The sequence below is a fragment of the Leopardus geoffroyi genome, chromosome B1, assembly GCF_018350155.1.
Source record: "Leopardus geoffroyi isolate Oge1 chromosome B1, O.geoffroyi_Oge1_pat1.0, whole genome shotgun sequence".
Lineage (NCBI taxonomy): Eukaryota > Metazoa > Chordata > Mammalia > Carnivora > Felidae > Leopardus > Leopardus geoffroyi.
In genome coordinates, this window is record NC_059327.1 from 76,447,032 (window position 1) to 76,466,873 (window position 19,842).

At 33.2% G+C, this 19,842-nt stretch overlaps 1 protein-coding gene across 7 annotated transcripts in view; it reads left to right on the forward strand.

Annotated features, from left to right (window-relative positions):
* The window catches only part of LRBA (LPS responsive beige-like anchor protein), a 785,650-nt gene that overhangs the window by 231,097 nt on the left and 534,711 nt on the right, over positions 1-19,842 (forward strand). For all 7 annotated transcript variants that reach the window (XM_045465918.1, XM_045465937.1, XM_045465946.1 and 4 more), the window contains exons 31-33: positions 1,387-1,514; positions 14,067-14,145; positions 14,967-15,100. In XM_045465918.1, the coding sequence (XP_045321874.1) occupies positions 1,387-1,514; positions 14,067-14,145; positions 14,967-15,100 (341 nt within the window). The remainder of the gene's footprint in view (positions 1-1,386; positions 1,515-14,066; positions 14,146-14,966; positions 15,101-19,842) is intronic.

Genomic DNA, 19,842 nt, shown 5'->3' on the forward strand with positions numbered 1-19,842 from the left:
GTATTGTTTTGAGTGTTCCCCGTGTGTGCACACGCACATACACGGTCATATCTACTCCCCCTAAAGTCAATAGTCTTCATCTGATATAAGCTACTATGATTTAAGCACACCATTTTGGATTGAGGGCTCAGGTGGCTGTTGCTTCTATTTTTTAGTGTATAGTTAACATTGGCAGTCACCCTTATAATGATGTGACACCGGCTACCCCCAAGTACATTGAATAAACCATGCCTAACACAAGAGAACTTGATTTAATTGGCAACACTGTTTGCCATCACATGATAGGCATTGAAGTAAAACAGAACCCATTTCACGTTGCATTATCTCTCTTTGGTATAACAACAAAAACAAAATATATTTTTGAGTTACTGGAATTACATAATTTCCACTTTTGAATACATTTATTGGGATCAAGTATCTAAGTAACTTTATTTAGAAACTGAATACTTTAAAGCTGTTAAGGGAATACTTGAAGCTTGCAGTTACAATATTGTCAACAAAAGATGTGATTAAATAAATTGAATGTTGAAGACTTTAGGCTTATGGTTAACACCAGGTAATTAAAAGTAAGCACTGCTGTGGGAGTGCATTATATATCAGCTGTCCTCTTTACCTCATTAACTGGGTTTTTGCATGTTTATGGAGCTAACTTCAATTAAAAATGCCTTTTAGTTATGCCTAATAAGGTCTTTTAGTTACTATTTGGGTATAAAGTATTACACTTTAATTGAAATTGGTGTATATAAATACCTGTGTTTGAATAATAGACAAAATGAATTTGATTATTTGGAATTTTTTGCATCTAGCTTTTATACCTATGCATTGTTTTTTTTCCATATAATATTGTCAAAAGATAGTCTTTGGGGGTTAAAAAGAGAAACTTGATTATGTAGGTTTTAAAAATTACTTATATCTGCATTTTTTTTACCTTTAAGATTTCTAAGGTTTTATGATTTCAAATTAGTGGTGCTTTAAAATCCGTGTAGAAACATGTTGAGTTTTCTGCTTCAATTCTGAGGTTAAGAAAAAGTTAATTACTTTTCCACTTGAGTGCCAAAATTCCTTTTTTATATACCTGTGGTTATTTTTTATTTAAGTTTGGTAATTAAAGATGATCATAAATTTAAAGAATATTGTATAGTAATTGTAAGTTCTATAAATGTAATGGATTATTGTATTTCCATAGAATATTGTCTTCATTCTAAAGAATTGAAATGCAAATAAATATGCCAAAATTGGAGAGATTTCTTTCTGAGAGAATATTCTAAATTGTACATCAAAATATAAATCAATAAGTTAAAAAAAGAAGTTTGTTTTCTATTTTGAAATTAATGTAATTAACTTGAGTGATGTTTCGTATTTTAAAATCTATTTACTTTATTACAGAAGTGTCATCATTGCAACAAAAAAATCATCAGTCTTACCTTCTGTACTTAATACGAGTCTCCCTACCAATGCAGTCAGTGTGGTTTCTTCAGTAGATTCACCCCAAGCTTCAGATGGAGAATCACCTGGTGAGTTAGTTATTAGTGATTTGAACAAATAAGTTTTAGATTCCATTTTTGCAAAGTTAAGATATTTGGTTAGGCATGTTGTAAATCATTATGCTTTCATGTTATACTGTTGATTGTTTCATAATTTTCTAAGTAAATTTGAGTGGTATCAAATAAATTACATCAAGTATTTCAATATTTTCTCCACTTAAACATAATAATTTTTCTTAATGTTTAGTGATAAGAGGAAATGTTCACAGTTGGTTAAGTAAAAAAATATGTACAATACTTTATATACCATGTAATCGTAGCTATGTGAAGTATATATCTTTTATATGTGAAAAAAAAGCTAGGCAATGTATGCTGAAACTACTAGATTATTTCCATGTAGTTGAACTACTGGCAATTTTGATGTTTTAAGTTTAATGTTAGTATCTTTTTCAGAATATTATCAGTAATTCTGTATTATGTTTATACTTAGGAAAAAAATAGTTATTGATAAGAATTTTCCACCTGGAACTAAAATCTGCAGTAGTGGTACCGAATTTTGTCCTGCCTTATCTTTTGTTTTACTAAAAATTAAAAACAACAACAACAACAACATTTAGACCTTATTTTTTAGATTAGTTTTAGGTTACATAAAAATTGAGTGGTTAAGTACAGAGTTCCATATACCACCTCAATGCCATTCCCTCCTTATTCCCTGTTTTTGACATCTTGCAGTAGTGTGGTACATTGTTATAATATTTCTTCATTGTTTTAGTGAAAAAATATGAAAGAAAATAAGTAGAACTCTACCAGATTTTTCTTTTCCTGTTGCTCCATTATACTCTGATGCTTTTGTTTTTCTTTGGAAGAGAAACAATTTGGTAATCTATGTTGGGTTGGATGCTAATTTCTGTTCTTTTACCCCCATCCAAAACCCTTAAAAAAATCAACTGCGATTTTTCTAGATCTGCCTCAGTTGGGAAAAAGGCAGAAGTCACTAATATCTATGAAACTGTATGCCATCTTTTAAACTCAGTTATAGTGAATTTCTAGTAACTTGCCTGAGCAAATGTTTTAAGTTTTAGAGGTTCACTGTACACTGAGTAAAATATTTTCATCTTATTTTGATACATTGCTCTTTTACTTCAGTTTATGGGACAAAGTAAGTAAGATCCTGTGATTTGTCTTAAATATATTTTTCAAAATTTAAATCATGCAGTCTTTAGAAGAGATAGAGACAGCTGAGATAAATGGGCAGTATTGGATATAAAACCGTATGATAAATTTATTTCTGAAACATTGTAATTTTTCCAGTAAATCCATTATAATAGAAACTCACCCTGAAGAGCCATATCCAGAATTACAAAATAATTTGCTATTTTGAAGACTATTATAATTTTGGCAAACCCCCACAAAACCCTATATCCAGCTCATAATGTACTCTTTTCCCCCATTATTTAAATCTTGTATAATTTTCAGTGGTGATGTTTCTCATATAGTTCCCAGGTTTTCCCATTTTGTGCTATAATTGTTAGTTCTTTCCTTTTTCTTCTTAAAACCCTTGGATTAAAAAAAAATTCCTCTCCAAGTCATTCCAAATCTCTGTGTTGATGGTCTTTGTTTTCATCATCTGTTTTTCATATCTGACTGTTCCTTTCCTCTTTCACTGTGCTCTTCTTGTCATTGTTATTTGGTGTCTCCAGTTTAGGTTGGCATTTCTATTCCATTCTCTTAATTGCTGACATGAACATTACTACCTTGATAAGGGAAATCTAACTCAGTGTAGTGTTTTCAGTCACTGTACTTCTTACTCTCTTACGGTCTCACTTTACATACTTTTGTTTACTGCCACCAGCCCATGTACCCTGTTCTTTTTTCACTTGGAATCCAGACCACACAAATATTTATCTCTTTGCTGTCAGTATTTTTAACTGAGAGATTTTTGTGTTCTTTTTAGTAGATCTCTTGATTTAAGTTATTTGCAATTAAAAAAAATAGGCGATATGTATTTATTTTCCTCCTCCTGGTTCAAGCATTATTTGGAAAAAATGATTTGTGGATGAATTGATAGTTGTAATTGCATGCTGAGCTGGGCAATTTATTCTTGTAGATCTGGGTAAGTTATGTATTAGTCTTAGTTTGATCTTGTATTTCTTTGTATGAAGATACAATAAATATATGTCCCTGTGGATCTTAAACCTTTGTGCCTTGGGATGACTTCAGTTCTAAGTTTTATAGTGAGTCAGCAACAAAAAATGAACTGCTCAAATTCCTTAATAGATTATTGGTTAGTAAAAAATACACTTGAAAGTACATAGTACAATAGCAAAAAGAAAAAAGGGGGGGGGACTTTCCTTGGAAGAAACCATGTAAATATAAAACATAAAACAGGACTTTTATAGCAGAAACATTTAAACTATTTTGAAATTTTGGTATCAGAATGGGATTTCTTAAATTTACATGTGGCACAATTAGAGAGAAACTAGGATTAGATACACTTGGATCCCAGAAAAAGAATTAGAGCTTGCCAGCTTAATGTGAAGTCAAAGATTCTTCTGCCATATTATCATCATCAACTAAAAAACAAAACAAAAACAAAAAAACGGAAACAGACTCATAAATACAGAGAACAAACTGGCGATTGTTAGAGGAGAAGGGTGGGGGGAATGGGTGAAATGGGTGAAGGGGAGTGGGAGATACAGGCTTCCAGTTACGGAATGAATAAATCATACAGCATAGGAAATACATAGTCATTGATATTATAATAGCATTGTGTGGTGACAGGTGGTAATTACACTTGTGGTAAGCATAGTGTAATGTATAGAATTGTGGAATCACTGTGTTGTATACCTGAAACTAATGTAGCATTGTGTCACCTATACTTAAAAAATCACCCAAATCTATAATTTTGCAAAAAAATTTTTTAGATGTGTACATTTACATTTTAAATAGTGTACATTATTAAAACTATGAAATTTTATCACACAAATATCAGATTCTAGCTTGAATAATATTCCTTAGCTTCTGTAGTATTTTATTAGCAAAAAAGTATAGTCTATTAACAACAATGGAAAATCACTCTTAATAACTGGTAAAAGATATTCATCAGAGAACAAGGTATACCTTTGTGTATGCACATTTTCTTTCTTTTTTTTGTGTTTGCATATTTTCAAAGAAAGCTAAAAGAGAAAACAGTTTCAGTAAATCTATCAAAATAGGGAAAATTTAAATTTACTTATCAGTACAGGTTTAATTGCCCACAGTACATTATGTGGTAACATGCCATTACTCTTTTTTCAGATATGCTAAGGTATTTATCCTTCCATGATGCAAAGCATAAATGAACAAAACAAAAGTGAAGCTAACCCAGTAAAGGAACTAAATAGACTGGTTTTCAGTAATTTATATGCTGCATGTTAAGTAGTTTGCAAAGTATAATAATTATACACCTCATTAGAATATTAGGCTCTATTCTGTTTATTATGGCTGTTTCCAGCCATGCACATTATTAATTGGCATGTTTTTTTTTAATGTAGAAGAAAAGTATTTGATTCTTTGCTTTATATGAAATTTGACCCAAGAGGCTTATATTTACTAATCAATACAAATTTCTATTATTTAATAAAGAGTTTCCACTGGGCATATAGACTGTCCCTCCTGCAACTGGCCCAGAATGGATGAGTAGAGAGAGAGGAGGAGAAAGGAAGAGGGAGGGAAATTAAAAAATACAGTGTTTAGGGTTTAAATATTGGCATTTGTTTTAATGATATGTTATTGTAAAGGACATTATTTATTTAGACCCTTAGGGACCTTGAATAAACAGTTGGCTATTCCCTGGATGGATCCTAGACAGATGATGTATTTGCATTTTCCTTTTTGTTCTTTTGAATGTCTGGAAAATTGTCAGTTTGAAGGAGCCAGTTTATCAGTGCAAGGATAAGGAAAAGATAAGTCTGTATCGTTCCACATGTTCAAAGTAGCTTCTTCACTTAAATATGCGTGATTGTCTATTGAAAATATTTAATGTTAATTTAAAATAATAAATTAGTCATACATTTATGATTTTATCTGCAGATTTATGATTTAAAGCATGCAGAATGATTTGGAAATTACATTTTTTTCCCCTCTGGGAGAAATGAAGGACAATCCTTATGAAATTGCTGATTTATTTATTTTTTTCATGTGGTGTTTTCCTCCTATAATTATTGATAGTTGATTTTTCTAAAGTTTTTATTTAAATTTCAGTTAGTTAGTAACATTGTATAATATTGGCTTCAGGTGTACAATTTAGTGATTCCAGAAAACACCTAGTTACTCCTTAATCCCCATCCTATATTTAACCCATCCCCTCACCCTTTTATCTTTGTTAGTAAAGTGTTCTCTGATTATTGAAAAAGACCATTTTGTACAATCTCCTTCTGCTCTAGTGTCTTTTAGGTTTGAAAATTGACATCATTTCTAGGGTACTGTCAGGAAAGCATTTTTGTTATCGTTTTATTTAGAACCACCATTGCTTTTTGTCTTCTTATAGCTTTTGATATGCATTTCAGCTCATTAAAATTAGAGTCAATTAGCACCGTAAAAGCTATTTTTGTTTTATAACTACTACCTAGAGCTTCATGCAAACGTTTTCTTGAGCTTTATTATTTGTTTTTCCTTTTAAATAAATGGGACTTGATGTGTTCCTTTTTTTCAGCTTCAGAAAAGTTCAAGAAAAACTACTAATAGTTCTTTCAGAGAAAATATCTGACATATTCTAAATAAACATGGTCTTTAAAAACGACCAGCAATTAAAAAAATAAAACTCTGAAATAATCACCAGTTATGAAAGTCAGTGGCCAGTTATGATTCAGTGATCATATATTGCTGTCAAGAATTTAGAGAATTGGAGGTGTCATTATCTCTGAAGTACTTCATTGAGTGTTGTATAGAAATAGAAGGATTGGACCTGAGTCTCAGAAATGCCAGATACTGAACAGTGAAAAAGTCTTTTCAACTTCCCCTTTTTTGCCTTCTAGTTTGAAGTTTTGTAAAAAAAAAAAAGAAACTAGAAAATGGAGAACTTTTGATTGTGAAGTGGGAATTGCCAAATGTACTAAAAAAAAAAGTTGTTATTATGGTGAAATCTGTATTTTAATTTCATTTTAAAATTAATCGTATGCATTAGGATAGATTCCACTCAGTTTGTTAACAATTTTTATGTACAATTAGCTCTCAATTGAGCAGGATGGTGAGGAGAGAAGACACCAATAAGTAAAAATCCCAGTGAAAAGAAAAGTCAACTCTGATTTTCAAGGGAATGGGGAGGGAATGTGTTATGGAAAGGAGAGATTCACAACTTCATCTTTAGGAATAGTCTTACTCTAAGAGGGAGGCTCAGTAGTTATCCAAAGGTTAATTGTCTAAGATTGCCAGTGTTCTCCCCCAAAGGAATCAAGTCTGTGGGGAAGGGGGGGTGGGATCTAACAGTCCAGATTTCTTTTTTTTTTTAATGTTTGTTTGTTTATGTATTTATTTTTGGGAGAAAGAGAGAAAGCCCAGTGGGAGAGGTGGGGAGAGAGAATGAGAGGGAGAATCCCAGGCTCAGCATGGAGCCTAACACGGGGCTTGATCTCAGGAACCATGCGATCATGACCTGAGTCATAATCAAGAGTTGGATGCTTAACCCACTGAGCCACCCAGTTGCCCCAGACAGTCCAGATTTTTGAATCTCTGGCTGAGTGTTGGTAATCAGAACTGCTGATTATTGAACTAGATCTACCTGAAGACCAAGCATATTTTAAAGAAGGTCAAGCTGTCCCAGATACTTGCCGGTTATAGGCTGAGTGTTTATTTATACTCATAATTAGGTATTTGCTTTACTTAGAATGTATGTTGAATCAAAATGCCCAGATATAAATGAAGTGAGCCTGAGGAAATTGTGGCAGTGTTGTGTGGCAATACAGATTTTTTTTTTAAGTTTATTTATGTATTTTGAGAGAGAGAGAAAGAGTGAGCAAGTGGGAGAGGGGCAGAGAGAGAGGGAGAGAGAGAATCTCAAGCAGGTTCCGCACTGCCTATGCAGAGCCTGACACAGGGCTTGAACCCACAAACCGTGAGATTATGACCCGAGCCGAAAGCCAAGAGTTGGATGCTTAACTGACTAAGCTACCTAGGTTGGGTTTTTAATGAAAGCATTTTCATTAAAATACAGTGGCCTTATTTACTAAATGTCTATGACTGTGTTTTGTTTTATACTGATGTGATAAATGAAATTGTTGGAAATCTACTTTTTATAACAGTTAAATCCAGGATTGATTCTTTGCTTTATAGCTTCTAGACTTTTAGAGTGAAATTTTTAAAAGGCACTTTATAAGCTTCATCTCATTTAAGTTACCTATATTTAATGTCACATGAATAATCATTGAATAATTTGGGTGTGTTTTCAGTCTGAAGTACAGACTAAAGGAAACATGATAACTTTAAATACTTTAAAGATAGTCATAGAGTAGCAGGTAGGAAAGTACCATTGTGTATTTATTATGTCCAGGTGCAAAATAATTCTGTGAAATATAGGTATCACTGCTCATTTTATAGATCAGGAAAATAAAGCAGACAGCTTAAGTAACTTTGCCCAATGTCCCACTGCTGGTAAGTGGCAGAGCCATTACTGCTTCCTCTAAACATTTCAATCATATAATAACCCCTGAAGGGTAGTTATTATCAGGGAAACTGGCCTAATACTAATAGAGCTAGAGTTCACTTTGAGAATGGTTAGGTTGTAGGTGGCTGGCGAGGAAGTGTTTTCTGCTAGTGTAGAACATGGTATCTAAAGAAATTGGTTTGGGAGTTATAAGAGAGATTGATGGCTGAGAACTTGAGAGGTTAGTGGGTTCCTTTAGATGAGGAAGAGAAAGGCTATGGTCTTGAATGACCTAGCATTTCTTTTTGAAAGCAGGAAGGGAAATGGATTTCAGGCTGAGGAGAGTGGAAGAACTTTTATATTTATTACCAGAATGTAATAGGTAAGTAATGTGTAAATAGAAGGCTTGACTCAAAATGAATAGCAGGAATCATGAATAGATAGTAGAGTCACTCAGAAGAGCACTCGACTTTTCTTCTGTAGTGCCTTGCAGAAATGTGGGAAAGTAACATTGGCCAATCTGCTTTATCTTAGGTGCTTTACATTTTTTAATTTAAACATCCTAACAATCATGTTAAAAATTCGGTGGTATTTCTATTTTCTGTATCATACTGGTAAAATGGTTTAAAGGGAACAGTCTGGAATTCTGCATGACAACAGACACTGCAAACTTAAGAAGTATTTGTCATGAATGATACAATCTCAACTAATTATATATAATAATTACAAATTATGAAGAAGAAAGATTCTAACAAAACTGCTCAAAAGATCAGAGTAGTAGTTGTTCCCTGTTTGGTTTCCAGTAAATTAGGAAAATACATAGAATTTTGCTAGTAGTCAAAGAAGTGTAAATGGCTTATTCTTTATTTAGAGCAATTTGCAGTATGTATCAATATTTAAAGTGTATGTTTGGGGCTCCAGGGTGGCCCAGTTCATTGTGCATTCAACTCTTAATTTTGGCTCAGGTCACAATCTCAGGTCATGGGATTGAGCCCTGCATCGGGCTCTGTGCTGAGCGTGGAGCCTGTTTGTGATTCATTCTCTCTCTCTCTCTCTTTCTCCCTCCCTCCCTCCCTCCCTCTGCCCTTCTCCCTGGCATCCTTGCATTCTCAAATAAATAAATAAGTAAGTAAATAAATAAAGTGTATGTTTATTGACTTCTAGGAAGTTACCTCCAAAAAATCAAGGAGTGAACATAGATTTATGTAAACAAATACGAAACACTATTTATTATGGTTAAGAGCTGGGAATGATTCAAATGAATGTCCTTGAATTTTGATTGGTCTGATATATACTCATTATTAGAAGCAGATTATGATATATTTCTTTGGTAGGAATATTATGGAACAGGTGGAGAAGAAAAGAATCTAATCACATGGCACACAATTTTGTCTGTCTTTAATTCCACTATAGTTAATAGTTTCAGGTGTACATTATAGTGACTCAACAATTACATACATCACTTGGTGCTCATCATATGGTTTACAATTTTGATTTGTCACAGTACCAATGATGACCCCTTGCATTATTTGATTAACATGTAACTGCCAACTTTCTATATTGTTGTTAGTCTTTCCCTTTTGTAATTAATAAGTGTTTTGTGGGAAGGTGCTTTGGAATTATTTAAATATCCTGTTCCTCAGATTGTTACTTTATCATAACAGTATGGCCTTTTGGCTTCCTATTTTACTGGATGCGTTGAATCAGTTATTATTTATTTTTATGCTCAAATTGTCTCCAATTTGATTTATGGTAGTCCCTTCAAGTTGGCTTCTGTGTGTTTGTGAATGACAGCCTATTATTCCGTGGGCATATCTTTGCTTTCTAAAAAAACAAAGCTAGGTGTTTCAAGATCTTTGTGTACTTTTCTTCCAGAGATCTTGAATCAGCCATTTCTCTCTCTTAGTGAAGAATAGTATTTAGGAGCAAGATCTGGACATGGGATGTTCAAATATTGCTGCTCTCAGGTCCTCTCAGTTGAAAGAACTAGGGACTATATATATAGGAGTATGTATTTGAATGAAGGAATATATTTAATATATACTTTTATATATGTCTGTAGTGAAACCATGGATTCACACAAATGCCCTTAATTTCAAACTATTACCTCAAAGTTTTTTTTAGTTTTCTTTTCTACCTAAATGCCCTCCTTACATTATTTGGGCTCCTATACCTTGCTCCGAGTCAGTGTAGCACCCATTCAGATACAAATACTTTCCTTGATCTCTTCAAGCTAACTGCTTCAAGTCTGACTAGTTCAAGAAGGTTTGGAAAAGAGGATCCTTTTGCTCTTTAAAGCACAGCATGTTTACATTGTAGTCATCCTGGGAAAATAAGTGATTCCACTTGTAACGCAAGATTATAGATTCTCAGATAGAAGCTCTAAACTTTTAAGTTCAATTACATTTATTGCCACATTTGGTGTCCTTTAGTAGTGAGGGAAGTCATGGAGATGGTCTCCTGTGGCTTACACCTTTGGAACCAAGTAACAGCAGGGCCCTTAGTCTTTAGACAGTCACCTTCACCACAAGTAAATCATTATACTTACACAGTATGTTGAGACGGTACAATTGTTTTTCCTCTAGGCCTCTAGTTTTTGTGATCTTGAGGTTGTAGACTGGCAAAATGAAGATTTCAGTTAAACAGTTCTTCCTTAGTCTTTTACCATATCTCAGATTCGAATCTGTTGCTTTCTTGATTGTATCCAGTTTTCTCTTACAATTAGGTCTCAACTTTGGCTACTGTTGTTTAAGATGCCTTTGATTGTAAAATGTGTTGATTTGAGAAGTGCTATCATGTGGAAAAATGTGCATTTTATTTTGATAAATAGGTTGTAACTGAAAAGAATTCTTAACTTACAGATTTATTTCTGGCTCTTCTAAAAAAATCCGATGATTTTTATCTTTCTCTGCCTGACTTCATTTAAAATTTGTATTAATGTGCTCTAACCAGAGACCACCAGGAATAAACCCTTGGTTGAATACGTTAGTTAAGTGAGGGAGAATGCACACACATGATGAGGAAGTTTGGGACATCTCACTAATAGAGTATTAGAAAAGGTTTGTTATAGGGTTTTAGATTGTATTAGGTGATTTTAGGGAGAGGTTAGGAAGTGGGCTTCCTTCTGATTTGAATATTGTGAGGAAGCATTGGTAATTAATTCTGTGATAAGGTATCCTAATAAATATCATCTAGAAGTGTGGAAGCCCAAAGCTATAATTTATAAAGAAGTCAGTCATTCATATTAGGATTTGAGATGTTTGGCCATCTTTGTTATTTGGACAGAGTTCATTTTTGTCTGTTGTGAAAAAATTACATGGTAGTATTGTTTTGTGTTGATTCATCATGATCATGGCATGGCTTTATCTGATGTTGATGCTTTATGAAATTGTTTATATTCAATATTAAAACACCAAGACCTAACTGTGGTTTCTAACCAGGTCCTAACAGCAGTAGGGACTAATTGATATTTACAGGCTAGCTCCCAATATCAGAGGCTGCTTTTGTATCTTCTCAACTGTTTCTTCTTTCTTTCTGTTTGCTATATGAGCATCTTCTTCTCTCTTTTATCTATCTTTCTGTCTATGCCAATTTGTTCCTTATGTTCTTCCAGCATACCTATATCTAAGGTTTTGAGAACAGATCAAAAGCATCAGATCTATGATAATGCATAGGTTCCAAGATCTTTTAAGCCCCTCTTCTGTATTATCTTTGCATATTCTTTTTTTTTAAAGTTTATTTATTTATTTTGAGGGGGGGGCAGAGAGAGAGAGAGAGAGAGAGAGAGAGAGAGAGAGAGAGAAAGAATCCCAAGTAGGCCCCATGTTCAGTGCAGAGCCTGACACAGGGCTCAAACTCCTGATCTGTGAGATCATGACCTGAGCTGAAATCAAGAGTCAGAAGCTCAACCGAGTCACCCAGGTGCCCCTCTGCTTTGTGTATTCTTTTTTTCATTTGCTTCCATATGTTTCCTGTCTTCTTTTGGACTGTTCCTCTACAGAATTGTGATAGGATTTCAGTCTGTATTTACACAAGTACTAACTTGACATCCATTTAAGATACTGCTTTCGGAAATGGAAAGTTTACTTACTGAATTACAAATGCAAGTAAGATGTGCATGTCCCTCCTACCTATGGACTCCAGGTTGTTAGGATTATCTTTCCATTTGGATTTCAGTGACTCTTGTGGTCCCTGTGTTATAGAGAAATTATTTGACACTGTATGTGTGTATTCTTTTTTTCCTAATATTGGCCTTAGAAAAAGCAAATGGCTTTTGTTTCTTTAGGTCCTACTCCTAGCTTAAATTGAACGTTCTATCCCATATATCCTGATTCTTAAACAGGAACTTTATTTTCCCCCTACTTTCTTGAGCTTTTAGAACTCTTTAAGCCTTAGTTAATTATCCTCCAGATTAGTCTTCTAGATTCACTTTTTCAAGACTTTTCATAATGCGAGGCACCTGGGTAGCTCAGTTGGTTAAGTTTCTGACTTCGGCTCAGGTCATGATCTCGCGGTTTGTGAGTTCAAGCCCTGCATCGGGTTCTGTGCTGACAGCTCAGAGCCTGGAGCCTCTTTCAGATTCTGTGTCTCCCTCTTTCTCTGCCCCTTCCCCGCTCGCACTCTCTCTGTCTCTCTCTGTCTCAAAAATAAATAAACATTAAAAAATTAAAAAAAAAGACTCGTCATAATGTATGTTTTTGTGTTCCTATCCATTCTTTAAGTCTTCCAGAATTACTTTGATGGTGATTATTTTTGTCTTGCCAAGTAAATGTGATAAGCACAGGTATTTGTTGAAAACAAAGATGATTATTCTTGTATAGGATAACATAGTTTGAACATTTTATACTGTAAGAGGATGAATTGGCCATTCAGAAAAATATACAAGAGTATTTAAGGGTATCTGAGAATATTCATTGGAGAGTAAAATAAGATCACATGGTAGAAATTAATTTTACATGGTAGTTTAAATAAAAAGAGGGACATAGAAAAGTAAGAAATAGAGAAGCATATACCAGGTGGGAAGATAGACCTGTAAAATATGGGAAATGGAAATGATTAAAGGAATAATTTCTGCAATTAGCATAAATTGAGGACCTTCTATTATTGTCAGGTTCTCTAGGCTTCTAGAGATATGGATAAAGAAAAGGAAGTCTCTGCTTTTAAGAAGATTAGTATTGTAGGAAGAAGGATATTTAAAAAATCATTTGACATGCTGTGTTACAAATACACTAACAGATTATGTTTTTATTACAGTGTGGACACAAATGAAAGAGTATAAATTCTGTTTGAATCATTTAAGAAGTGTTTCTCAGATATTCACTGGATTATGTTGGACTAGATTTAGGAGCAGTCAGGGTATAGCATAAGTTATTTGGTGTTCAAGGTCAGTTTTCATGGTAATGGAGATATACATATTTAAGGGTAAATTTTGAGTTTCTACTTGTAAATCTCTATTGCCACTTGTTGAATAGAAGAAATCATAACTGCAGGGGGCCGCCTGGGTGTCACAGTCCATCAAACATCCGACCCTTGATCTCTCCTCAGATCAATCTCATGGCTTGTGAGTTCTATCCCTGTATTGGAATTCTGTCTCTCCTTCTCTCTACCCTTCCCCTTCTTATGCTCTCTCTGTCTCTCTCTCAAAATAAATAAATAAACTTAAACTACAAAAAAAAAAGCAAGAAATCATAACTCTGGTTGAATGAGTCAGAATTTAGTTTTCTATTACCTCTGCAGCTGGTGGATCATAGGGTTACTTTGTGTAATGATCAAACTTGTAACTAAGATTTATAAATAATTCAAGGAAGATCTTATTAATTGGTAGATTTTAATGTTATCTAAATTATAATGGACATTTAAAAATGCATTCTGTTTTTTGTTGGTTTGTTATAAAGATAGGTTTTTTGTTTAAACCTAAGTATCTAAAAACAGAAAATTCCTGTAATGGTTGTTTTCTTTTACAGGTGGTAGATCATCTAATGCAAAATTGCCGTCGGTTCCAACAGTTGGTTCAGTTCCAGAAGACCAAGTTTCAAATATGAGGTATTTAAGCTAATTGGATATTTGTGATTTGTTCTTTTGATGACTCTTTAAACTCTCTAGCTACAGCTCTTTGTTTAAAAAAAAAACTGTATTTTTTCTACTTCTTTTTTTAAATATAAGTGACATTTAGAACATTTTAGAAGTTCCTTTTTAAAGATTATGAGATATAAAAAGTTTATGAGAAGTGGCTATTAAAGTTAAGTGCTGCATGAATAACAAATTCTTAATTACACAGGGCCTGCTTGGGATTCTGTCTCTCCCTCTGTCTCTGCCCCTCTCCTGCTCGCACTCTCTCTCTCTTTCAAAATAAATAAACTTAAAAAAAAAAAAGAAAGAAAAAACTGCTATAGACGTAGATGTCAATGGAAAAGAATATAAAGTGATTAGGTTTATAAACGTATATTGAGTCTGTATTATATGCTGCAGCTGAGAACTTAGAAATGAAGACATAGTTCTTCAGCTCAAAGTGCTGATGGTTTATTGGTGAACAGACAAATTTGGTAAGGACTTAGAGTTTTTTTTAGGTTAAAATGGTGCTAAAATTAAAATCAAGTGCTCTCAACTGACCCATTAAGATTTCCTATAAAAGCTTATCATTGGAGTGGTTTTTTACCAGATTGTTTGTCAGGGCTGGGGATGATGATGTAGAACTGACTAACAAAGGGCAATCCAGGCAGAAGGAATGATATGTATAGCAATAATGAGTCCTTACGTAATTTTTAATTTCTCGTGAATTTTACATTTCTGTGGAAGCTCATTTTAAAAACTGAAAGTTGTAAATTCTAATGAAAAGTTCAGGTAACTTAACATCTTTTCATTAGTATTACAGAGAGACTTGAACATGCTTTGGAAAAGGCAGCTCCTCTTCTGCGAGAAATTTTTGTGGATTTTGCACCTTTTCTTTCTCGGACACTTTTGGGTAGTCATGGGCAAGAATTGCTAATAGAAGGAACAAGTAAGTGATTTTTCTGTATGTCACTTTACAAATATATATTTAAATTTATATATAAAATTTCAAGCTTAACTTAAATGGAAAATATGAGATGCATGGAGTTTCATTGCTCAAGTATTTTCATCCTTTGACAAGGATTCTTACAGAGGCTATATCTTGTGAAGAATATGTCGTCTAATATTCTTATATGTTCAAGATTTTTTAATCGGTGAATTGGATGAAACAGAAAAGTATGTACTGAACCAAAGAACTAAGACTTAGATTTTTCTTAATGCATTGATGGAAAGATTAGTGTTATAGTAGTTAGTATTTATATAGGCTTTTACTTGAACTTAAGATCCAGATAAACAATAGTGTATTGCCACATATTAGGTAAATGAGGAATGTGTTATTTATCTTTATTAGTAGAATTCTGTTTTATAAAGGAGTGGAAATAGCAGTAGTCCTGTACTCTATCCTGCTTATATCATACATAGATTACTGGATCATTTCTACTTCAAAGTAGCATACTTTGAGATTGTGTTAAACTAGATAGCATGTAGAGTTGGTTGCTGAGTGAATTGGAAACCATGCTGTTTATGGACTGGATGAAAAGTTTTGGGACTTTTTTTTTTTTCCTGATAAGGGGCACTTGTTATGTAGTCAGTGTTTTCTAATAGAATGGGTAACTCAACCAAATGGTATCAGTTCAGTAGAGAATGGCTTTTCAAACAATTCTTTTTGAGAGCTTGATAGACTGACTTCAGAATACCAGTCTTCATCCTTATAATGAAAAATTTTTAAGGATAAGCTAGAGGACTTTCATCAGTGATAATACAGAATTGATTTTTGTATTCAAAGTGTTGGGCTAGAAGTTTGCCAAACTCTGGCTTGTCTGTGTCCATGGTTGATGGTTTAAGATAAAATACTTTTGTTTTCCTAAAGCTGAAAAACCATGGAAAAATAGAATATCTATAGCCCAGTCTCTTTAAATAGGGATTTACAGCTTTAGTTATCATTTTTTTGTTGAGCTATGGTCAGTAGATGATCTCTTGAGGAATTTCTTAAAACTTGTAAAAATCACTCTTTTCATAGAAATAAGGATATGGAAATTCAAGGTATAGGTAGGTTAATAGCTTAGTAAGTTATCTGTATCTCAGCATTACCTAGGAGATATCAGCACTTTGTAAGTAATAAGCTTCAGCTGACATGAATTTTATTATCATCTCTGCTATAGATGTATAGGGGGTTGGTGGTGAGTGATGTCATTTCCATAGAGGGAAAAGGTAGCATTGAATTTATTTGAAAAAGTTCAGGTTTTAGAAATATTTGATTAATGTGGGGTAGAAATTTACATTATCTGCCAAAGGATATAATTTATTTAGCCATGCATGGACTATTTGATCTAATGAAGTAGTAAGATTTGAAAGATAATGAGTTGAAAAATTACAGGACGTCTCTGTAATTTATACTTCACATGTTGTTTATTTTTTAAAGTGGTGTGACAACTTAGGAACTGTATTTCATTAATATAAAATGAATTATTAATTACAGCCTTTTGGTGTAGGAAGACATTGTTGCTTTTTAGTTGGTCTTTGAGTTTTATAATAGATCAAACAAAATAGGATCACCTTAGATACTCAGAAGTACTAAATTTGCCAATTCTGGATCCCTGAATAAAATTTAATTTATCAACTTCTTACTGGTAAATTCTGATAAACCAGTAAGCAATAGTGCATCATCTTCCTTGTTATCTAAAAACCTGAGCAGTGCCTACTCATTGGACTGTGTTCATTAAAACAGCAAACAAATCTAAGAGTTTTATGTAATTTATGTCTGTATTTTAGGTTGTGAGGAATGTTTTGGTTGGTGGTTTTATGCATTGTGAAATAAAGAAGTTTTGAGTAGAGGTATTTGCAGCATGGTACTATACAAAAAGCACTGGACTCAAAGACAGGAAACCTTGGTTTTAATCCTGTGTTTGCCAGTCACTAGATGTATGTCCAGACACTGTATATTGTGTGTGTGTGTGTGTGTGTGTGTGTGTGTGTGTGTGTGTATTTAAAAGTTTTTAAAGTTTATTTTGAGAGAGAAAGAGAGCGAGCAGTGGAGGGGCAGAGAGAGACAGAGGGAAAGAGAGAATCCTAATCAGGGCCTGCAGTGTTAGTGCAGATCATGACGTGGGGAGCTCGATCTTACAAATGGCGAGATCATGACCTGAGCCAAGATCAAGAGAGGGACACTTAACCTACTGAGCCACCCAGGTGCCCCTACTTTTACATTTTTTAAATAATTTTTTTACTTAAGCAGTTTTAAATATGTTAAATATTTATAATAACCATGAACTTATTGCCAACTACCAAACCATTTTTGTTTTGCTGTTTGTTATATCTACCTCTGTTTTTTTTTTTTTTTTGCTTTAGTACTTAAGACAATTCCAGACATTTTGTCATTTTACCCTTAAATAATTAATAATCCATGTAAAAAAGGATATTTTCCTTTATAATCACAATTGCTCCTCTTACACCTAATATTCATAATAGTTTTGTGCCATATCATACTCAGTTCATATTCATTTTCATTTAGATGTCTTTTTATAATTGGTTTTCTTCTAACTAAGATACAATCAAAATCAATTTATTGCATTTGGTTATGTCTCTTAAGTCTTTTTTAATATCAAATAGTTTCACCCTATTCTTCCACTATTTTAATGCTATTGTTTCTTGGTGATGTCATTTAATTGTTTCTCCCATGCATTTTCTGATGGCTTGAAATTAGATTTAAAAGTTTAATTAGAGGTAATACTTAATATTATTACATCATGCTTATTAGAACCACATATTTTCTGATTGTCTCAATTGTAGTGATATTAACCTTCTTTTTCAATCCTTTATAAGGATTAATATTTTATTGTTTAAAGAGGTCCTCCAAATACAAAGAGAAAATCACTTAAAAAATATATTCCATCTTAGAGTTACCATATGTAAGTTCATTGGACAAGTTTTATAAATCTAAGATTTGTTATAGTGTGTTTGTGGTCTTAGTTTTCCTATACCTTAAAACATTTGGCTATTTCACTGTTACTCATCAGTTATTCCTAACGATAGTAAGGACTAAAATAATAAGAATACAAGAGTACTGGAATTGCCCCTAGAATTTATGCCACGATAGGAAAACAAATCATCACTATCAGATCATCCCCAGTTTTTACTGCATTTCTCAAAGTACATGATCGTATTTTAGAAGATAGAAATTTGTTTTCTCAGTGAGAGCAAAAACTGGTATGGGGGGGGCGTGGGACAAAAACATTTTAGGTATTATAATGATTTGTGACCCTCCAAAGGGCCACATACATCTATATAGTACATCTTTAGTATTAAAATTTCATAGGGGTATAGTTAAGAAAAAAATGGTCTGAAATGGCTTCCCAAGTGGAGAGCAGTAACAAAAAAAAATTGAGAAATATTGGTGTAAAAGAATTCTGTGGACATTATCTTTGTGGTCTGATTTTCAGCTTTCATTGAATTTAAGAATTCAGAGTTGTTTATTTTCTGCTCTAATGGTATGGTGATAAAATTGACAGAAAAAGACATTTTACCATTAGACCATCTGAGGATGAATTTAAAGAGACAGAGAACAGCACTTATAAATTTTATCAAACTCAAGAATTCATTAGTGCATACTATATTTCTCTGTAAAAAGGAAATTGGTTTTCTCAGCATGTCATTCAATAGAAAGGATTTCAGTCTTCAAAATTTATGCAATGTTTTCTGACAAGAACCTGGAACATCTTATTTTGCTAAAAAGGCATGTGACCGTGTTCTTCCATTGTTCGTGATAGTTATACACCACAGTTTACTTGGTATAGTTTCTAAGTGAGTAAAAAAGGCAAATGTGTTATATGAAAATGATTGGAAGGAAAAGCTCATGTAGAAATGAAAAAATTCAGTGGATTGATCATTCTAAATGGTGTTTGAAAGTCTCAAGAAGAAAATGTTTTACAATTCTGGATCAAAGAAGATGGCTGTCTTCTTTTCAACAAAATTTTGAATGATTCATCTTTTCCAAACTATCTGATGATGTCAGTTCAAGAGAAAGGACCAGAATTAATGATAAGCTAGAACCTATTAGAAGTTTATTTGAAATTTGGAATTAGTGTTTACAAGATGGATATATTGTTTACAGATTGATGAGGAGTACTTAGTTGTATCCAAAGGGCATTGCTCATGCAGGATATATACAAATTCCTTTAAAAGCAGGAAAATATAGAATAAGAATTTGAGTTTATTATGCATAAATTCTTATCAAAATTTCTAATGCTGTTTATAATTATCCCTCCTGTAAATTGTTTAAGATGACTTAAAAATATATATAATATATGTGTGTGTGTGTGTATTATAGTGTGAGCAGGGGTGGGACAGAGAGAGAGAGAGAAAGAATCCCAAGCAGGCTCTACCTTGTCAGTACAGAGCCCAACACGGGGCTCGAACTCACAAACTGTGAAATCATGATCTAAGCCTGAGTTGGTTACTTGTCTAACTGAGCCACCTAGGTGGCCCAAAATTTGTATATTTTTAATAAGGCTTCTTACATTCCATAAGGCAGATGGTCACGGCTGTTTGTCATGGTCTGCCTGCTTGAAAGTTTAGACAGATCATTGGGTTTAAATGTTATGTTGTTTGCTTAATATCTGGTAAGTCATTTAATATTTTTGAGTTTTAGTGGTAAAGAAAAGCACTAGTAATAGAGGTAGGATAAATAGTCTT